At 44.4% G+C, this 19,669-nt stretch overlaps 1 protein-coding gene across 1 annotated transcript in view; it reads right to left on the bottom strand.

Moving 5' to 3' along the window:
* LOC136694219 (zinc finger protein 850-like) overlaps window positions 1-19,669 on the bottom strand; it is a 517,486-nt gene that overhangs the window by 308,601 nt on the left and 189,216 nt on the right. Inside the window, exon 3 of the mRNA XM_066667613.1 lies at window positions 16,218-16,225. Within this exon, the coding sequence (XP_066523710.1) occupies window positions 16,218-16,225 (8 nt within the window). The remainder of the gene's footprint in view (window positions 1-16,217; window positions 16,226-19,669) is intronic.

Here is a 19,669-nt window from a genome sequence, read left to right on the forward strand (position 1 = left end):
ACCACAAACTTTACTGCTCCATTGGAAAAGCACAGGTCCAGTTTACATTTAAAACCTTCAAAATGTCTATAAATATAAAACCACCGGTGGTTTGGAGGTGTACTTTAGCTGGTTGAAGCTTACATTATATACGTTTTACTCTGTTCACTCAAAATGGGCAGTTTTGGAGATGAGGCTCAGCATCCTCGGGTTGACAGCGCACTGGCCTCCCTTTTCTTTTCATGTGACTTTAGTCCCTTGATCTGGGTTTATTTTGAAGATGCATCTGTTGGGAAAAAAAGTCCAAAGTGCAAGACATTCAGGGACATGGATAAAGTCTAATTCTAGACTACAAAACATTCAGCAGAAAATATTCAATTGAAAGGGAAATATAGTCCAGAATTGCTACATCCGTGACTGGAACACCCTCAGAGTGTTAATTAATCCTAGCATTAACAAGTCAGAGAAAGCAAGTGGTGTCTCTCTTTCAGGGCAATCCAAATAAAAGTAAATAAAATCAAAGTACAAAAACAAACCAGACACTGCAGTAAAATCACTGATCAGGTCTGTCCTCTAATGAAATTAAAATAATATTCAATGAATTCTCAGTCATTTCTCACAGCACACTCAGGCAAGTGGAAACTTTCTCCCTGGAAGATTTTACTGTTACATTTAAAATGACTTCCTGCCACAAACGTTTTAACTAAATACTTCAAACTGAAATTCAGAAGGCTTCAGGTTCTTGGGTCAGCTTTAATATTTCAAACCAGTGATTGGATGGCTGAGATACTCGTTACATTTTGAATGGGCAACAAGAAGCTTTAGTATGAGCATTAAAATAAAATAAATCAGGAATTAGGAAATACCTTTGTAAAAGTAAAGAACAAAACACTGTTTAAAACCCCCAAAATAAATTGTATTCAACTCATGGCCTTCCCTTTGATGATAAGAATAGAAACAAAACGATGTTTAAATTAGATAAATGAAACAACTGACATTGATGTCCTTAGACTTTTCTTCACATACCTCTGCAAGACCTCCAGTGTAGCTGCAAACACGCTGTGCAGACAATATGAGCAGAACATCATCTAGAACGCTTTGGTGAAGCTAGGAAGCTGCTCATTTACTACGACCTGGTCCACTGCAATCATGAACATCTTGGCAGAGAGTGGGCTGTCACCTGTGAACAATGCAAAATGAGTCCAATGAGGGCAAGTAATCAAGAATCTGTGTTCTTCACACATTAGTTCACTATGTGTGGTGCACTTCCTGATCAATTACCTGTGCAGATATAATGCTAATAATGCTAAAATTTCAACTAACATGATTACTTTAGGCACAACCTACCACAGACCACAATGCAGGGTGTCCATGGTAGCTTTGTAGTGTCAACATCAATTGCAAAGGCAGTGTCATCAACATGCAGGAACATCTTGTCTTGCTGCTTTTTGAAATGGGCCAGAAGCATCAGTACAGCTGCACAAGTTTCATCACCTCCTGAGAGGACCTGGCTCAGAATAGTGCCTTCTTTGCTGGATGGTGACGTATGAACAAACTGAAAGTAACACGCAGGATTCTTCTGAACTTTGTGGCTGTGGACTCTTCAAAGCCATCATCAATCTGGACACCTGTTAGTTCCCTAAAATGGAGCCTCATTCCAGCTTCCTGGAAGAGATAAGGCCATTCTTTAAGGATCTCTTTTGTCTCCTTCAGTCCTGACAATATGTCTCTCCTCTCTACCATCAGTCTTTCTATGTTTTGCATCCTTGTCTTTGTTTTTGAAAATTGTAATTAGCTCTTCTTGTTTTTGCTTTTGCAAATGTCTTGTTTCACCAACTGGAAGCTCAGGCTCAGGGTTAATGCAGCTATATGCATCTTTACGAACTTTCTTTGTATTGTCTGGGCTGTAACTTTCAGAAAGCATTTTTTGGGGAAGAGCTACTCTGAAGCTACTTCAAACTAAATCTTTGTAAAGCAGTCGTATCACTCTGTGGTTTGTTATCTTTTTAAGAATGACCAAAATGGTAGAAACACTTTCAGTCAATTTGCAGAGCTTGTCAAAGAAAGCTATGTGAAAGCTTTATCATGTTTCAGTGAGTATTAGATGAAAATTACTGCATCAAAGCTTTCCTTGCTTTCCTTCAACACCAGCTTCTGCTGGTGACAGGGTTCACAAATGTAAGCTGGGCGTTGATGGTCAGTGGTTGAAAGGCTGCTAAGTAATAATTGTAGGCTATATATTACTTAATGTTATGTTTTCCAAAATATATGATGAAGTGAAACTATGTGTTAATGTATATCATGTATACATATCACTTTCCAGTTAAAAACACGTGTCTCCATTTTTGTGGATATTTAGTTTACTAAATTAATTTATTTATTATTATAATTTTTTTTATTTCACAGCCCAGAGATCAGAGCAGCAGCAGCACAGCCCAGAGACCAGTGACGACCCAGAGACGGCGTTTAATGGCCTTCCACGATCCAACAGAGATGTATCAGAGACGTATTGCAGATGAGCACACGCTCTATTAAATACGCATTCCAGACGACCTTTGATATGTCCAGCAGACGTCTCTAAGATGTGTTTGTGCTATCAGGGCTTTTAATAGAACTGAGACAAATCTTATGAGTAAACAAAACTAAATAACAGAGAAAAGGTTGATTTTACCATAACTATTAGCACCCAAATTACTAATTATTGGTAGGCTTGGCAGTTGTTCAATCACCCAAACAGGGCGAGTATTATTTAGCACATTAGCTTTTGCTAACAGGGAACCACAGCTTCAGATAGCGGAGAGATAGTAGCTTGAGCTAGCAGAGACAAGGCACATCTAACAAGCCTTACAGTTACATCCATCCATTCATCCATCCATTATCCACCGCTTATCCGGGTCCAGGGGAAGCAGTCGAGCAAAGAAACCCAGACCTCCCTCTCCCCAGCCACCGACTCTAGCTCCTCCGGGGGTATACCGAGGCGTTCCCAGGCCAGTTGAGACATATAATCAGTTTGCAGCGTGTTCTTGGTCTGCCCCAGGGCCTCCTCCCCGTTGGACATGCCTGGAACACCTCTCCAGGAAGGCGTCCAGGAGGCATCCAAACCAGATGCCCGAACCACATCAACTGGCTCCTCTCGACGTGGAGGAGCAGCGGCTCCAGCGGGAGTCTCTCCCGGATGTCCGAGCTCCTAACCCTGTCTCTAAGGGAGAGTCCAGACATCCTGCGGAGAAAACTCATTTCAGCCGCTTGTACCCGCGATCTCGTTCTTTCGGTCACTACCCAAAGCTCGTGACCATAGGTGAGGGTTGGGACGTAGATTGAACGGTAAATCGAGATCTTTGCTTTTTTACTCAGCTCTCTCTTCACCACAACGGACCGGTACAGAGCCCGCATTACTGCTGATCCGCCTGTCAATCTCACGCTCCATCTTTCCCTCACTCGTGAACAAGACCCCGAGGTATTTAAACTCCTCCACTTGAGGCAGGATCTCACTTCCAACCTGGTAAGAGCACTCCACCCTTTTCCGGCTGAGTACCATGGACTCGGACTTGGAGGTGCTGATCCTCATCCCTACCGCTTCACACTCGGCTGCAAACTGGTCCAGCAAGAGCTGGAGGTCCCGGCTCGATGAAGCCAACAAGACCACATCATCTGCAAAAAGCAGACATGGAATCCTGAGACCACCAAACCAGACACCCACCGCCACTTAGCTACGCCGAGAAATTCTGTCCATAAAAATTGTGAACAGAACCGGTGACAACGGGCAGCCCTGACGGAGTCCAACTCTGACTGGAAACCAGTCAGACTTACTGCCAGCCATACGAACCAGACTCCTGCTCTGTTTGTACAGGGACTGGATAGCTCGTAACAAAGAGCCCAGTGCCCCATACTCCCTGAGTACCCCCCACAGAATACCCCGAGGGACACGGTCAAATGCCTAAAACACATGTAGACTGGTTGAGCAAACTCCCATGCACCCTCCAGGATCCTAGCGAGGGTAAAGAGCTGGTCCTGTGTTCCACGACCGGGGCGGAATCCGCATTGTTCCTCCTGGATCCGAGGTTCAACTATCAGTCGGACTCTCTTCTCCAGTACCCCCGCATAGACCTTACCGGGGAGGCTGAAGAGTGTGATCCCCCTATAGTTGGAACACACCCTCCGATCCCCCTTTTTGAAAAGGGTAACCACCACCCCAGTCTGCCAGTCCAGAGGCACTGCCCCCGATGTCCACGCGATGTTGCAAAGACGTGTCAACCAGGACAGCGCCACAACATCCAGAGCCTTGAGGAACCCGGGGTGAACCTCATCCACCCCCGGGGCCCTACCGCCAAGGAGTTTCCCTACCACCTTGGCCACTTCAGCCCCAGTGATAGACGAGCCCCCCCCCCCGGGGTCCCCAAGCTCTGCTTCTTCTGCGGAAGACGTGCTGGTGGGATTGAGAAGATCCTCGAAGTATTCCTTCCACCGTCTGGTGACGTCCCCAGTCGAGGTCAACAGTTCCCCACCTCCACCATATACAGTGTTGGTGGAAAACTGCTTTCCCCTCCTGAGTCGCCTGACGGTTTGCCAGAAACTTCTCGGACCCGACCGAAAGTCGTTTTCCATGTTCTCACCGAGCTCCTCCCACACCCGAGTTTTTGCCTCAGCGACTGCCGAGGCCGCAAGCCGCTTGGCTCCTCGATACCTGTCGGCTGCCTCCGGAGTTCCCTGAGCCAACCAGGCTTGATAGGACTCTTTCTTCAGCTTGACAGCCCCCCTCACCCGGGGTGTCCACCACCGAGTGCGAGGATTGCCACCCAGACAGGCACCGACAACCTTGCAGCCACAGCTCCGTTCAGCCGCCTCAACAATGGAGGTCCGAAACATGGCCCACTCGGACTCAATGTCACCAGCCTCCCCCGGGATGCAGTCGAAGCTCTGCCGTATGTGGGAGTTGAAGATCTTTCTGACAGGTTCCTCTGCCAAATGTTCCCAGCAAACCCTCAGCACACGTTTGGGCCTGCCAGGTCTGTCCGGCATCCTCCCCCGCCATCTGATCCAACTCACCACAAGGTGGTGATCAGTTGACAGCTCCGCGCCTCTGTTCACCCGAGTGTCCAGAACATATGGCCGCAGGTCAGATGATACGACTATAAAGTCGATCATCGAAATGCGGCCTAGGGTGTCCTGATGCCAGGTGTACTTGTGGACACCCTTATGTTCGAACATGGTGTTCGTAATGGACAAACTGTGACGAGCACAGAAATCCAATAACTGAACACCACTCGGGTTCAGATTAGCGGGGCCGTTCCTCCCAATCACGCCCCTCCAGGTCTCACTGTCATTACCCACGTGAGCGTTGAAGTCCCCCAGCAGAACAATGGAGTCCCCAGAAAGAGCGTTCTCCAGCACTCCCTCTAGGGTCCCCAAGAAGGCATGGTACTCTGAACTGCTGTTCGGTGCATAAGCACAAACAACAGTCAGAGCCCTTTCCCCAACCTGAAGGCGCAGGGAAATTACCCTCTCGTCCACTGGGGTAAACCCCAACGTACAGGCGCTAAGCCGGGGGCTATAAGTAAGCCCACACCTGCCTTACGCCTCTCACCCTGGGCAACTCCAGAGTGAAAGAGCATCCAGCCCCTCTCAAGGAGATTGGTTCCAGAGCCCATACTGTGTGTCGAGGTGAGCCCAACTATATCTAGCCGGTACCTCTCAACCTCGCACACCAGCTCAGGCTCTTTTCCCACCAGAGAGGTTACGTTCCATGTTCCAAAAGCCAGTTTCAGTAACCGAGGATCAGAACGCCAGGGCCCCCGACCCCGACCGCCACCCGATCCACAATGCACCAGACCTGGATTACTACCTCTCCCACAGGTGGTGGGCCCATGGGAGAGTGGACCCATGTATCTCCTTCGGGCTAAGCCCGGCAGGACCTCATAGGTGAAAGTCCGGCCACCAGGCGCTCGCCAAGGAACCCCTCCCCCAGGCCTGGCTCCAGGGTGAGGCCCGGTAACCCTGCTCCGGGCAAGGGAGGCTGTGTCCACGTTTTTCTCTTTTTCATCCGTGTCTTTATGGATCACTCTTTGTCTGGCCCATCACCTAGGACCAATTTGCCTTGGGAGACCCTACCAGGGGCTATTGCCCCCGACAACATAGCTCCTAGGCTCACGCAGGCACACAAACCCCTCCACCACGTTAAGGTGGTGATCCAAGGAGGAGCTTACAGTTACATAAAATATTAAACTAGAGGGTGAAAGTTGGCTTGTGACATATTACTAGCATCGTTGCAGGGTAAAAACACACAAAGCTATAGAATGAAAACCCTAGGAAGAGTAGCAGTTTACATTTTGCGAATAAAATAATAAGAAAAAGAAAGAAAAGATAGGATTTCGAAGAACAGTAATTTGGCTTTGACAAGCCAAATTAATAATCTGAATCAGAAACACTTCTAAATCAATATGAGTTTAACTTGAATAAAATAAACAACTCTATAACAAATTCTGAAAACAATACTTTATTTTAAACCCATCTTTTGAAGGTTTTACCTGAGAGTCTCCAGTTTACAGAGTGAACACTTCAGTCCAGCAGAGAGCAGCTCCACTCCTGAAACCTGCAGGTCATTGTTACTGAGGTCCAGCTCTTTCAGGGAGGGGTTTACGGATGGTAGAGCTGATCCCAGAGTTTCACAAGAGTCCTTTGTGAGATTACACACAGCAAGTCTGTAAAAACAGCATAAATACAGCCCCTGGAGTCTGAGGGGTTTTCAGACACTCTGGTGTAGTCTGACATGCCTTGATTGTTTTACAAATTGTACGCATCTGAAATTATTTTTTCTCAAAGTGTTACACATGCATTTTTCAGAACTATCTCTGCAACAACAATGTTGAATCAGTAAGAGTGTCATACATCTATATTTTGATTAAATTTACTCTAAACTTAGACTTTCCAAAAACCTATTTTCAGAAGTGCTGATATACTGTGAAAAAACACATTCTAAACATTTCTCACCGGGACCTTTGAGGTCAAAACTTTGTGAACACGGGTCTTGGCAACACACTGCTGATTCTACTTTTCATAAATTGTATGTAATTTTATACTTAGGACATAACAAATGTGAGGTGACACTCTGTTTTTCTCAGTCACTGGCTCCTACATTGCATATGTATGAAGATAGGTGCGAAAACCGAGGTGCGAGGTCCCCACCCCACTGCCTAATGAATGGCCCATTAGCTGTCACTGCCACAGCTGTCAAAAGAGAAGAGACCAGAGGCAGAGTTTATCACAGTTTATTTCAAAAAAAGAGAACTAAACAAGCAATAAAAACAAAAAAATAAATAACTGGCATGAATTAAAATAAATGGAAAATGTGTTCACATGTAAACATAGTGATAATATACTAAAGATAGTCATACTGTATATCCTTGTGTGTGTATATATATTTGAGTCAGTTCAACAAAAGATGCCAGTCTCTAAAACAGTTTCTGTCTGGCTGCATGCAAAGGTAGACATCACACTGTTCACACTTCCATGGGGTTTTTGCATACCACACAGCTGTTCAACAAGCTCTTCCATGAATGCCTTGTGGGTCAGGCTGTCCTGTTGCATAAGTTGTTGTGGAGAATGTAGGCATTGGTAGCAGCAATGTCCAAGAAGTGAAGAAACAGTTTTCTGTACCACTTCAAAGTTTTGTGCTGAGTTGTGTAATGCAAAATGCTAAACTTGCAGAGCAGATGTGGAAGGACCATGTGTTTACACGTTGGTGGTTGCAGACTTGGTTGACGCCGTCGTCTTTGCTTGGAGGTGGAGTATTTTCCACATTTCTGAAAGAAAAATAATAAGAAATGTGAGCTTCTGAGCAGTTACAAAGATTAGCTATTCATGCCAACAGTCACTACAACTAATAATTACTTGTATTTCAAATACAGTACTTACATATGACCTATGTATAGCAGTACATAGCATAACAAGCTACATAGGATGACACTATTACATTCACACAGGCCATTTACACATGACATTAACACACTAGGCTAAACATATACAGCCATAAGCCACACTTATGGTACTGGAGCCTCGCATGGTAGTGTTAGCACTCTCAGCATGCACACTCAGATTAGCAACAGGCTACACTTGAATGTCCCGTTTACACAACAGCAGGTTTTTTTTTACATTAATTTATGCTTTCATATACAAAGGAATACTTATTTAATTTATTATTTATTTTAATTTACCCGGAATTCGCGGAGTGTACACAGTGAGCGCGAAGCGTGGGTTTGTTTCATTTGAAAGGAAATATTTCACTTACCCTTCACAAAAATCCTCCTTCGGATCAATCCGCATCTCAAAATAAATCTTTCTTCGTCACTGTCCTCCCCGCTTTCGTCAGATGAGCTGAAATCCTCTTCATTTTCCAGAACAAAGCTCTCCTCCGCAGCTCCCGTGAGTGCGACATGACGAAGCTCCACGTAAACAATTCCGCGACATGTGCTCTGTGTTTGGGCGTTTTCATGCAAATTATCAGCCAATGATCCTCCACTAGCAGCTGCCGAATTACCATAGTGTCAACATATGAATGGCAGAACGCGTCTATGGGCGGAACAAAAAAGCTTGTGCCTCAAAAATGTGCCGGTTGTTGTTTACGCTTCTCTCACAAGAATATAAATATATATATCGTTTCATCCTATGTATAGTTGGAAAGTAGACCCTTCAAGGTTTCCGAGGTATGTTGTATTTTTTTTCTAGGATAAAATCTCGCAGAGTTATATACGTGTTTATGTGGAATTCCAATTTTATCCCGCCGGTAGAGGGTTAAGACATGGAGTGATGATACTGTCCATATGCTTCTTTATTCATTTAGAATAAGTTCACTTGATTGATATATTGTTTGTAACTTGAGTTAAAGTTTCTAATCTACTTGTTCATTCAGGATTGACTCTACAGAAAGATTTACCTGAGAGTCTCCAGTTTACAGAGTGAACTCTTCAGTCCAATAGAGAGCAGCTCCAATCCTGAATCCTGCAGGACATTGTTACTGAGGTCCAGCTCTTTCAGGGAGGAGGTTACAGACTGTAGAGCTGATCCCAGAATTTCACAGGAGTCCTTGGTGAAATGACACCCAGCAAGTCTGTAAAAACAGAATAAACCCAGCATGTGGTGTGACGATAAGGTCCCTTCTTTTTGAAACTAGTAAATGTTCACTGGACTGTTGTAGCCTGATGTTTCCTCCTCACAGTGTTTAAACTCCTGACTGCCAGAGTGCGCTGTTGTACTGTCTTCAGTCATTAGACTCTCCCACCCCATTGTAAACAAGTAACTTCAGAACATAAGCATTAGTGAACCTATCTGATGGCATTGGCCAAGGATGGCATGAGCGCCAACGAATTTCTAGAGAAACCCCTGGGCATCAGGTTCAGAGATATCCCGGAGTAGTACCTTAACACAGATGGACCGTGGAGCAGCACTTGTGCTGGAGAATCATTTCTCGCTCTGTTCTCACATGCACTGATTCTGACTTTTCCAGGTAATGTCTATGATGAATGCTGCGTTTGTTTCTGTGTGAAAGCTAGAGCAGCTCCCGTAGTGTACAGAGCTGAAGTGTGTGCTTATTGTGGAATTTTGGATTCCACAACAAAGGCAATTTATACTACATACATGTTCACTTTTATATGTATTTTTTGTTGTTTTGTTTATTTTTAGGAATCTTGCAATCCCTTTCATTTCTAAGATAAAAATTTCTTATTACATTTTATATATACTGAATCGTAACCCCTGCATTGTGATATGTATCATATCATCACATTCTCACACAGCCCTACTGGAATATATTTTATCATTAAAATTAGCTTAAACTAACAAAGCTAGTTTTGGTAATTAATAAATTGGTGTTTGATGATGTGTGTACACAGTGTGAGCATGGCTGCAACTAGCTACGAGGACACAGAGGACCGGAACTCAGTTGTGTTTTTACGTTTTCCCCATCTCCCATATTTCTAGGACATGGGTTTTCGACAGACTTTGGTCTGTATATTGTGATGAAGTGAACGACCCAGAAGCTAGAAGATTGCTCATATTCAGAAGCTTTATTGAACTTGTATTCTTTTAAACAGAACAGCAACATTCAGAAAGCATGACCTCTATTTGAAAAGCCTGCTATCACTTATCCCCAGCCCTGAAGTTCAGTGACGGTAACTTAACTTTATTACCCAGCATGCTGGGTGACATGAATGCCCATCCCTTAATTAACGATGCCCAGCCACATGCTCCTAACCAACTGTCATAAACACTATGCCACATTGCCCCCCCCAGGAGCTAACCGTCCCGGTGCTCACTCTTCTGTGTCTGACTAGGTAACAAAGTCCTTAAGGTGGTGAGGCCTGCTTCATTTACTTCTAGGCCGCGCCGAACTGCGTGCCCCATCGCGCGCCACACCGCTTCCGACATCTGAGACTGGACATCCGAGGCTGGGTATTTCCCGACTGTTCCTAGGCACAGGTGCCACAAATGATGCTAAGCGGTCACGATGCACCACCACGAAACACCGTCCCGTTTTAATCCGGTACACCGCATCGCTAAGCCGGCCTGTCACCATTTAGGGTCCCTCCCAGTCACTCTGAAGCTTTGGACACTTGCCTTTTCGTCGCTTGGGGTTAAAAAGCCAAACTGCTGCTCCTGAGGCGATTGCCCCCCCCCCACCCCCCAGCACTCACATCGTAGGCCCGTTTCTGACACTTGCTGGCTTTTCTTTGGTTCCCCATTGCCAACTGATGGGTCGCCTCCACCCATTGCAGTAAATTTCTTGCATACTCAGACGTGCTGTCACAGCCCTGCTGTACCCTTGGTGGCACACCAAACACCAATTCAACGGGTGTTCTTAACTCACGGCCAAGCATGAGCAGGGCTGGAGTAAACTGAGTGGACTCTTGGACTCTGGTATGACATGCCTACAACACCAATGGTATCTGTAGGTCCCAGTCATTTTGGTCGCTCTCTACCACCATGGCCAGCTGTGTGGCCAAGGTGCGATTGAATCGTTCTACAAGCCCATCACTTTGCAGGTGTAATGGTGTTGTCCGTGTCTTGGTGATTCCCAGCCTTGCACAGACCTCTTGCATCACCTCAGCCTCAAAGTTTCTTCCCTGATCACTATGGAGCTCTTCCAGAGCTCCAAAGTGACTGAAAAAAGTGATCCACTAGGCAGCTCGCTGTTGTGACAGCACTTTGATCAGGCTGTGTAAAGTAGTCCATGGCTACCAAGACATACTTGTTTCCTCGCTCTGTCTCTGGAAATGGACCCAACACGTCCACCCCAACCCGTTCCATGGGTGCACCCGACTGTAACATCTGCAATGGTGCATGAGAGCGCTCTGTAGGGCCTTTCTTAGCTGTACAGACAGTACAGCAACGCACAAACTGTTCCACATCACAACTGCAGCCTGGCCAATAAAACCCCTGTCTCAGCCGTCTCAATGTTTTGCCACTCCAAAGTGTCCTACGCCAACCTGTCCATGCACGGTTCTAAGAACTGCCTCAAGCAGGGCCCGTGGCACTAGTAATTGTAGCACTTCCACTCCTGGTACCGGGCTTTCCCAGCGGCGATAAAGCAACCCCTCCTCTTCCTGTAGATTTTGCCATTGTGAGTACAGAGCTTTCATGGCTGGCCCCAGTGGTGTCACCACAGACCACTCCGGCATGCACCTCCCTCTTAGCCACTGTCTCAACTGCTTTAACTCTGCGTCCTCCTCCTGGGCTCCATGGTGTTAATAAGGCCTGTTGTACTCTGGCACAGCAAGCCTGTGGTTCAAATCTACCCTCCAACCGCTCACAGTACCGACATGTCTGGTCACCGCATGGCCGGCGGGAGAGTGCATCTGCGTTGTTGTGCTTCTTTCCCTCTTGGTGCACGATTTGGAACTGATACTCCTGCAGAGTTGTCAACCAGCATGCCATCTGCCCCTCTGGCTCTTTAAAATGCATTAGCCACGTTAGAGATGCATGATCGGTCCTGAGCATGAACAGAGTGCCGTACAAGTATGGTCTGAAGTGTTTCAGTCCAGCCACTACTGCCAATAGTTCTCGCCTTGTAGCGCAGTAGTTCCGCTCTGGCTTGGACAAACCACGACTGAAAAAAGCAAGCACCCGCTCCTGGGACAAAACAGCTCCAATCCCAAAGTTACTGGCATCAGTGTCCACGATGAATGGGCAACCAGCACGAGGCAGGGCCAGCATGGGGGCAGAGATGAGTGCGGCACGGAGCTGCTGAAACGCCCTGTCCTGTCCTTCCCCCCTCTTGAATGAGGCCCCTTTTTCTGTCAACCGGTGCAGGGGTGCTGCATGGTTAGCAAAATCAAAGATGAACCACCTGTAGTACGACGCCAGTCCCAGAAAGCTCCGTAGCTGTTCAATGTTGACTGGTGTCGGCCATTTCTGTACCGCCTCCACTTTCGCTGGATCGGTGTGTCCCAGGAATGCCACCTTACGCTGCAGCAGACTGCACTTTTTGGGGTGAAGTTTCAGCTTTGCAGCTCGAATTGCCTTGAACACTTTCCCCAAACATTCCAGTGCCTCGTCAAACTGTGGAGCGTGCACCAACACATTGTCCAAGTACACCACACATCGTTCCCTGGGAACAGCTGCCAACACCCTCTCCATAAGTCGTTCGAAGGTGGCCGGCGCATTGCACAGTCTGAAGGCCATGACCCGGAAGTGCCATAGGCCACTGCCCATAGTGAATGCTGTCTTCTCTTTAGCATCGTCTGCCAGTGCCACCTGCCAATAACCACTCCGTAAATCCAGGGAACTGAACCACTGAGATCCTGCCAGCCGATCCAGCGTGTTGTCAATGCGTGGTAGTGGGTAGGAGTCAGCTTTCGTGACCACGTTCAGTCGTCTATAGTCCATGTTTTGCCCATGGTAGACGATGTGGTTTGTTGGTATAGTTTGATGGGTTCGGCATTCCCAGTGTCAATCCGGTGCTCCACCATATCAGTTCTTGTGCACTCAAATTCATCCGCAGCAAACACATCCACATAACTCTGCAATAAATCCCACAAGCGTAGTTGCTGCTCTTCATCCAGTCCATCACAACTCCTGCTCCATAATTCCCACACTGCCCTCTGTGTGGCCTCCAATGATCCCTTGTGAAGCTTGGGTGCGCTGCCCTCGGTTCCCTGGGTGTGCCCTGACTCACTCACTGCTGCGTGTTCAGCTCCTTCGAGAGAGTAGGGTTCCACCCAGTTCACCTGAGGTGCCGCTTGGCTCCAAGCAGGTCCTCCCCCACAACCTGGCGCTGCGTGTTCAGCTCCTCCAGGTGCCATGCGTTGACACCAGCTGGCATTTAAACTATTAGCCTCGGCCTCCACCACACAAAGCAGTTGCTCACCTTCGGTGTCCATCAGCTGTAAATGCTCCCCACAGGCCTCCAACATCTTGGTCTCTACACAGATCTGGGCGCGAACTTCTGCAAGCAGGTCCAGCCCCAGTATACAGGGCTCTTCAATCGGTGCTAGCCAGAAGTTGTGACGGAGCACTTGATGACCCAGCTTTAATGACAGCCTTTGTCTACCCTGGACTATCATGACTTCACCAGTAACGGATCTCAGTCTCACAGTTTCCTTCATGTTCCAGCCTCGCTGCAGCACCCCAGGTCTAACAATGGAAATAGTTGAGCCAGTATCCACTAATGCTGTAAGTTTAACACCACCCACCTCACACCGGAGCCAAAGTCCATGCTGTTTCCCCTATCGGCCCGCTACAAACTCCATCGCGAGGGTATTGGCTGACGGGGCCAAGCCACCCCTCACTGGCTGGCCCCTTCATCGTTTCCCTTCGGCTCAGGCTCTCTGCAGTGGCGTGCCCGATGGCCACGCTTCCGGCACCGCCAGCACACGATCTGTCGGTCTTGGGTCACTCGCTGTACCACAGCCTCTTCCTCTCCATCAGCTACACGACATGGTGTTATGGTTGTCGAGGGAAGAGGGCGGCATACAATCGGCTCAACACACTCCGCCTCCCTGATGGCATCTGCCAGGCTCAATGGTGCAGCTAGCCGCACGTGCTGCTGAAGCCACTCTGGTATTAGTGCATTAATAAATGCTTCTAATGTTAGTTCTTCTCGCACCTCTTCTGGAAACTGAGGATAAGCCTGCCGCGCTAATGTGCTAAATTCCACTGCCAAGACACTCACCCTTTCGCCCTTGCTTCGTCTTCTTTCTCTCAGTGCCCGCCGCTGTTGCTCTGCAGGTGGCGTTCGCCCGAAGCGTCGACGGAGTGCTGTTGAGTGACTCCAATCTGCCGTGTTCGGATTCCGGGACGTCTAGAAGGACCTGGAGCGCTTCTCCTTCGAGTGCTAAGCTCAGCTGCACTGCCGTGTCTTCCGCTGTCCAGCCGAGGTGATGCTGCATGGAGCTGTGCCTCTTAACACTCCCATGCCGCGCTGGCGTCGAATCTTGTAAACTTGCATTCTTTTAAACAGAACAGCAACATTCAGAAAGCATGACCTCTATTTGAAAAGCCTGCTATCACTTATGCCCAGCCCTGAAGTTCAGTGACGGTAAGTTAACTTTATTACCCAGCATGCTAGGTGACATGAATGCCCATCCCTTAATTAACGATGCCCAGCCACATGCTCCTAACCAACTGTCATAAACACTACGCCACAATATTTTTGCTGGATCTGGCAACCCTACTCTCAGTTTGTTGAGAGGTATGTTATGCACATATTACAGACTAACATACGACACTGCTGCTATGACATGAACGTGAAGACTTTGTGAGGACAAATCGAAGGTTTAGTCAGAAATAGCACTGCTATTCAAAACCTGTTCTCTAACTGCAGTACCATTAGCTGAGCGTACTAATACCTGTCAGGTTATGCTACTTTGTCAGATTGTGCTGTAGTGGAAATAGTATGCACACATTGCAGTGGCATAAGCACTACATAGTGGAGTCAATGATAATTAATTATTATTTTATTATGAATATTTAATGAATATTTAATTCATTTTGATAAGCAAAATGAATTAAGCTCCATGTTTGGGAGTCATTAAATAGTATGTAGTGTCCAATTCAGTTTTAGCTTGGACAAGTAGGCCATCTTCACATATTATACAGCAGGATTTGCTAGAATGTATTATTATTAATGAATTATGCTCATTGACCCGCCGTAGGTTTTTGGCTCTGAAATTGAATCTGAACTAGAAGCAATAAATCTGTACAAGAAACGTGCACACACAAATATCCAAGGAGTGTTTTTTCACACAACTGGTTAATTAATAATAATATCAAATAATGAATATTGATTATACATTCATATAATGAAATGGATTACAGCGATACATGAGGGAACAGGGAGATTAATATATGAGAAAATTTCTCTATGATAATTACCCTAAATTCTAGAAAGGCTATTGTTGATCCCAGCATGTATTCAGCAAAAACCTCCTGAGCAATGAAAGAAATGAAACCATGTGACCTTAGGTATCCCGGGAGATGCTGGAGACTGGAGACAGCTAAGATCATGTCATTGACGTGCTGTGCTTCCCGGCACGGGCTTTCCGCCATGGGCCTTGTAGCGTTGCAGTCGGGGCATTCCTTTTCTCCCCCTTTGCAGACACCCCTCTGTTGTGGGGACCCCTCCATTCTCTGTGGGGATTCTCTGTCATCGCTGATCTGCTGCCTTGTGGGAGACACGTCCCTGCCAGTCTCTCCTTGGCAGGTTTCTCCTAATCTCAGAACGTCATTCAGAGGGTGCATGTGGCCATCTTCTTCGTTGCCGGTCCGGAAGCTTTTTCGTCCTTTTGAGGGTCAGAGGTCTAAGGTTTCCTTCATGCTCAGGGTGTGGCGTTTAATTTCCTAAAGTTAAACTATAGCTTTTCTTAATCTATAGCTTTCTATAGTCGTCAGAGAGTGAGAATTGGATAGGATTGGAGCCTCTCTTGCTCCTGATTAGCTGCTTCCTGTACCTTAGTAGTGATATCACATAAAATTTACAACCTTTGACAAGACAAAGACTTGAAGATCATCCCTTTTTGAATGAATGTCCCAGGATTCTGAATCATATTTTGCAATATAAAAGATTATATGTTAACACAAATATCATTCAGACAACCATGTTTCATAATTATTAACCAAATACACACATAGTATGTGGCTACCTTGGTTCTACATAAATTCATATAAAACAAAAATGACTTTAAACAAATATAAATTAATCCCACCCATTTTGATTGTCCAAATGGAATTAATTTCAAACAGTTGTGCACATGTGTAACTTCAAATTGTTTTAAACCAATGGGAATTAAGGTTTAATTCTATAGTTTGAAAAGTTCTTCATTAAGCAGTTTTATACAGAGTATAAACTGATCCTCAGAAGTGTCTCACAAAAGATTCTTATCTTGACCCTGCATGGCCATGGGTCATAAAAACGGTCCCTGGAGAGTGGTTTACATGCCTGCTCTGTGTTATCTGAAATTCCAGTCTGGGCTTGTGTGGCTTGGAGATGTCTGTGAAAACTAGCGAAAGCTTGGGTATTTAAAATCACATCTGAGAATGTCAAATTTCTTATTTTAAATTAATACACATTCATCATATCACACTACTTTGACTGAGTTTTAGGGCCACAGCGTTAAAAAAAAAAAATAAAAACAAGATTCCGAGATTAAAGTCAGAATTCCGAGAAAAAAACTCTGAATAATTTTGAGAATAAAACTCTGAATAATTCTGAGAAAATATCTCTGAATAATTCTGAGAAAAAAACTGAATAATTCTGAGAAAAAGACTCTGAATAATTCTGAGAAAATATCTCTGAATAATTCTGAGAAAAAAACTGAATAATTCTGAGAAAAAAACTCGGAATAACTCTGAGAAAAAATCTCTGAATAATTTTGAGAAAAAAAGTTGGAATAATTCTGAGAAAAAAATCTCTGAATAATTCTGAGAAAAAGACTTGGAATAATTCTGAGAAAAAAAGTTGGAATAATTCTGAGAAAAAAAAACTATCTTGCTGCGTATAATGGAGCAGACACAGTATAAAAGAGTAGAACTCCGGCGCCCACGAGGCTCCATCGTGTTACGGCTCGGACAAAAAAAATAAAGCTTTTATGCATCTCAGTCAGGGGCTGTGTCATGTCGTGTGAATGCGTTTAATAAATAAATCATGCATAAGGCTTTAGTTTTTTGTACGAGTCCGAGCCGTAACGCGATGGAGCTTCGTGGGCGCCGGAGTTCTACTCGCTCTGGATCCATCATTTTCATGATCATTAATTGTATCGTGAAACTACATGCCATGGGTTCGTGCACTGATTCAGGGTTTAAACACTAATCACACTGTGGCCCTAATGTGGAAGAGAAGAGTGTTTATTCCTGAAATCTATACCATAGCATGACTTAAGCAACACACTGCATTCCAGTTACACTGTGTCTGCTCCATTATACGCAGCGAATTATTCCAAGATTTTTTCTCAGAATTATTCCGCCTTTTTTCTCAGAATTATTCTGAGATTTTTTCTCAGAATTATTCCGAGTTTTTTCTCGGAATTCTGACTTTAATTTCGGAATCTTGTTTATTTTATTTTATTTCAACGCTGTGGCCCTAAAACTCTGTCGTACATTACAGTGCTACCAAGTGTGTATTTACAGGTTTAACTCAGAAAATACAAATGTACGACATCTTAACACAGTATAGAATTGGAATAATACAAAATGCTTTCAGTAGTTACATGTTTTATAGTAACGTTATATTTATCTTAAATCACTTTATAAAAAAATCCAACACAAATAAATCTGTAAGTAGCATATCTTGTAATTTATCTAAACATAATACCAGTATCAGTTAATTATATAAGTTACACATTTCTGTATCGTAATCACTTGCTTCCAGCTTTAAACAGTTATTATTAAAAGGAACATGATATGATGTAATCTATGCTGTATATTAGTACATTATAAGAACATGAACTGTTTTAATTGCTGCATTAATATAGTAATTTTAATTGTTTATGCAGTATATTACTAATATTATTACTAATATAATGCATGGTGTTTGTGATTATAATAATATTCTTGTTTTTTTTTTTGTAATCAGTGCTGAGAAGTGAAAGGAAAATGAACACACAGTGAGAGACAGATAGAGAGGGAAACGTAAAACAAAATACATAGTCTAAGTGGGTCAGAGCAGTTTATGGGAGTATTGATGGGTAACATAATTTAGAAGTCAGCATTAGAAGTTCATTCCCGCAGTGTGGACCTCACTAAAACTTTAATTCTAGTCACAGCCCTGAGTGTGAGTGTGTGCACTTGTGGTGTTTTAGGTAGAGCCTGTTTACTCTTTAACACTATTCAATAACATGGATATTGACTACAATTTCATTTGAATTACTGACTATTTTGGTGTTAACTGTTAATGTTTGAGATGTGAATGTTTAATATCAAAAATAGCAGGTGAAAAACAAAGTTACAGTTGGAAACAAACATGTCAAATTGTCAGTAAAGAGAAAACCAGGCTGACTACATGGTGTCAGGATCTATTCGTTCTGTGCTTTGGTCTTGTGTCTATTTTCACTTGTGTTACCTTTAGTCTCGCCCTACACCTGTGAGTGGGTCCATTTTATATTACTGTTAATGTTTCAGCTCTGTAGGCGCTTTCACTGACAAATAGAAAATGAAAAGCGCCACCTACTGCTGAGGCAGACCCCTGCAGCTGACTGATGTGACCCAGGGCTCTGCTCTGACCAAGGCTTCACCCAGCAGCTCCACAAGGGTCACATGAGAAGCAGACAGGGTAACCCCGCCCACTGCTAATCAACACATATTTGTATGTTGTTCAGCCTGAAAATAAAAGGCAAAGTGGAAAATGATCAAAAGAAATCAACAGTAAGTGGAGCTTTGTTTTCATTTTCTTTTTGTCAGTGAACACTCATAACGATCTGAAAACAATCTTAAATGATCAGTTTGACTTTTATTTATTCATTTTTAATTTTCATTTTAATTCTGAAATACCAGCATAATTTTGAAAATGGGTCTGTGTACTTTTTGGTCATTATTATTATTATTATTTTTTATTTTTTTTTCATTTTAAAAACAGATATTTAAACATGAAAAATGGATGATAATAAGATATTTATTTTATACTCCAAGCCCATATACTATAAAAACTAATATTTATTTGAAATCACAACATAAATTCACAAATAATAAGGAACAGAAAAACGGTCTGTCTTTTAATTTTCCTCAAACCGGAAATCCATTGTATTTGTGTCATCAGAGAAACATTCCCAATAGTAAACACTTAAAAAAACCCTTCAAAACCAGAACACATTAGAGTCTCTGTGTTAAACAGTTCGTTACTAATCCTCATGTTTGTGTCTAGAGTACTGACAAACAATGTACAACTTTAAATAATAATTAAAATATGATCCCCATGACACACACACTGCCGTGTGGCTCTTAGCGTTCCAACGACACGTCAATCAAGTCTGTAGACCAATCAGGGGCAGAGTTATTGTGATGCTGCTCCAAGGAGGCGGGACAAACACAGTCCCATACTTCAGCAGAACTCATTCTGTTTCAGCACCTAATGGACCCAGACACCGCGGGAGACGACTCTAATGGATGTATTTGACAGCTACAAGCTCCACAAACAATAATCAACACAATAAACTTGTTTCAAAGCTCAGATTTCTTTCACTGGCTGCCTTTCCCCCACTGAGGACATTTA

This window comes from Hoplias malabaricus, chromosome 4 (assembly GCF_029633855.1).
Source record: "Hoplias malabaricus isolate fHopMal1 chromosome 4, fHopMal1.hap1, whole genome shotgun sequence".
NCBI lineage: Eukaryota > Metazoa > Chordata > Actinopteri > Characiformes > Erythrinidae > Hoplias > Hoplias malabaricus.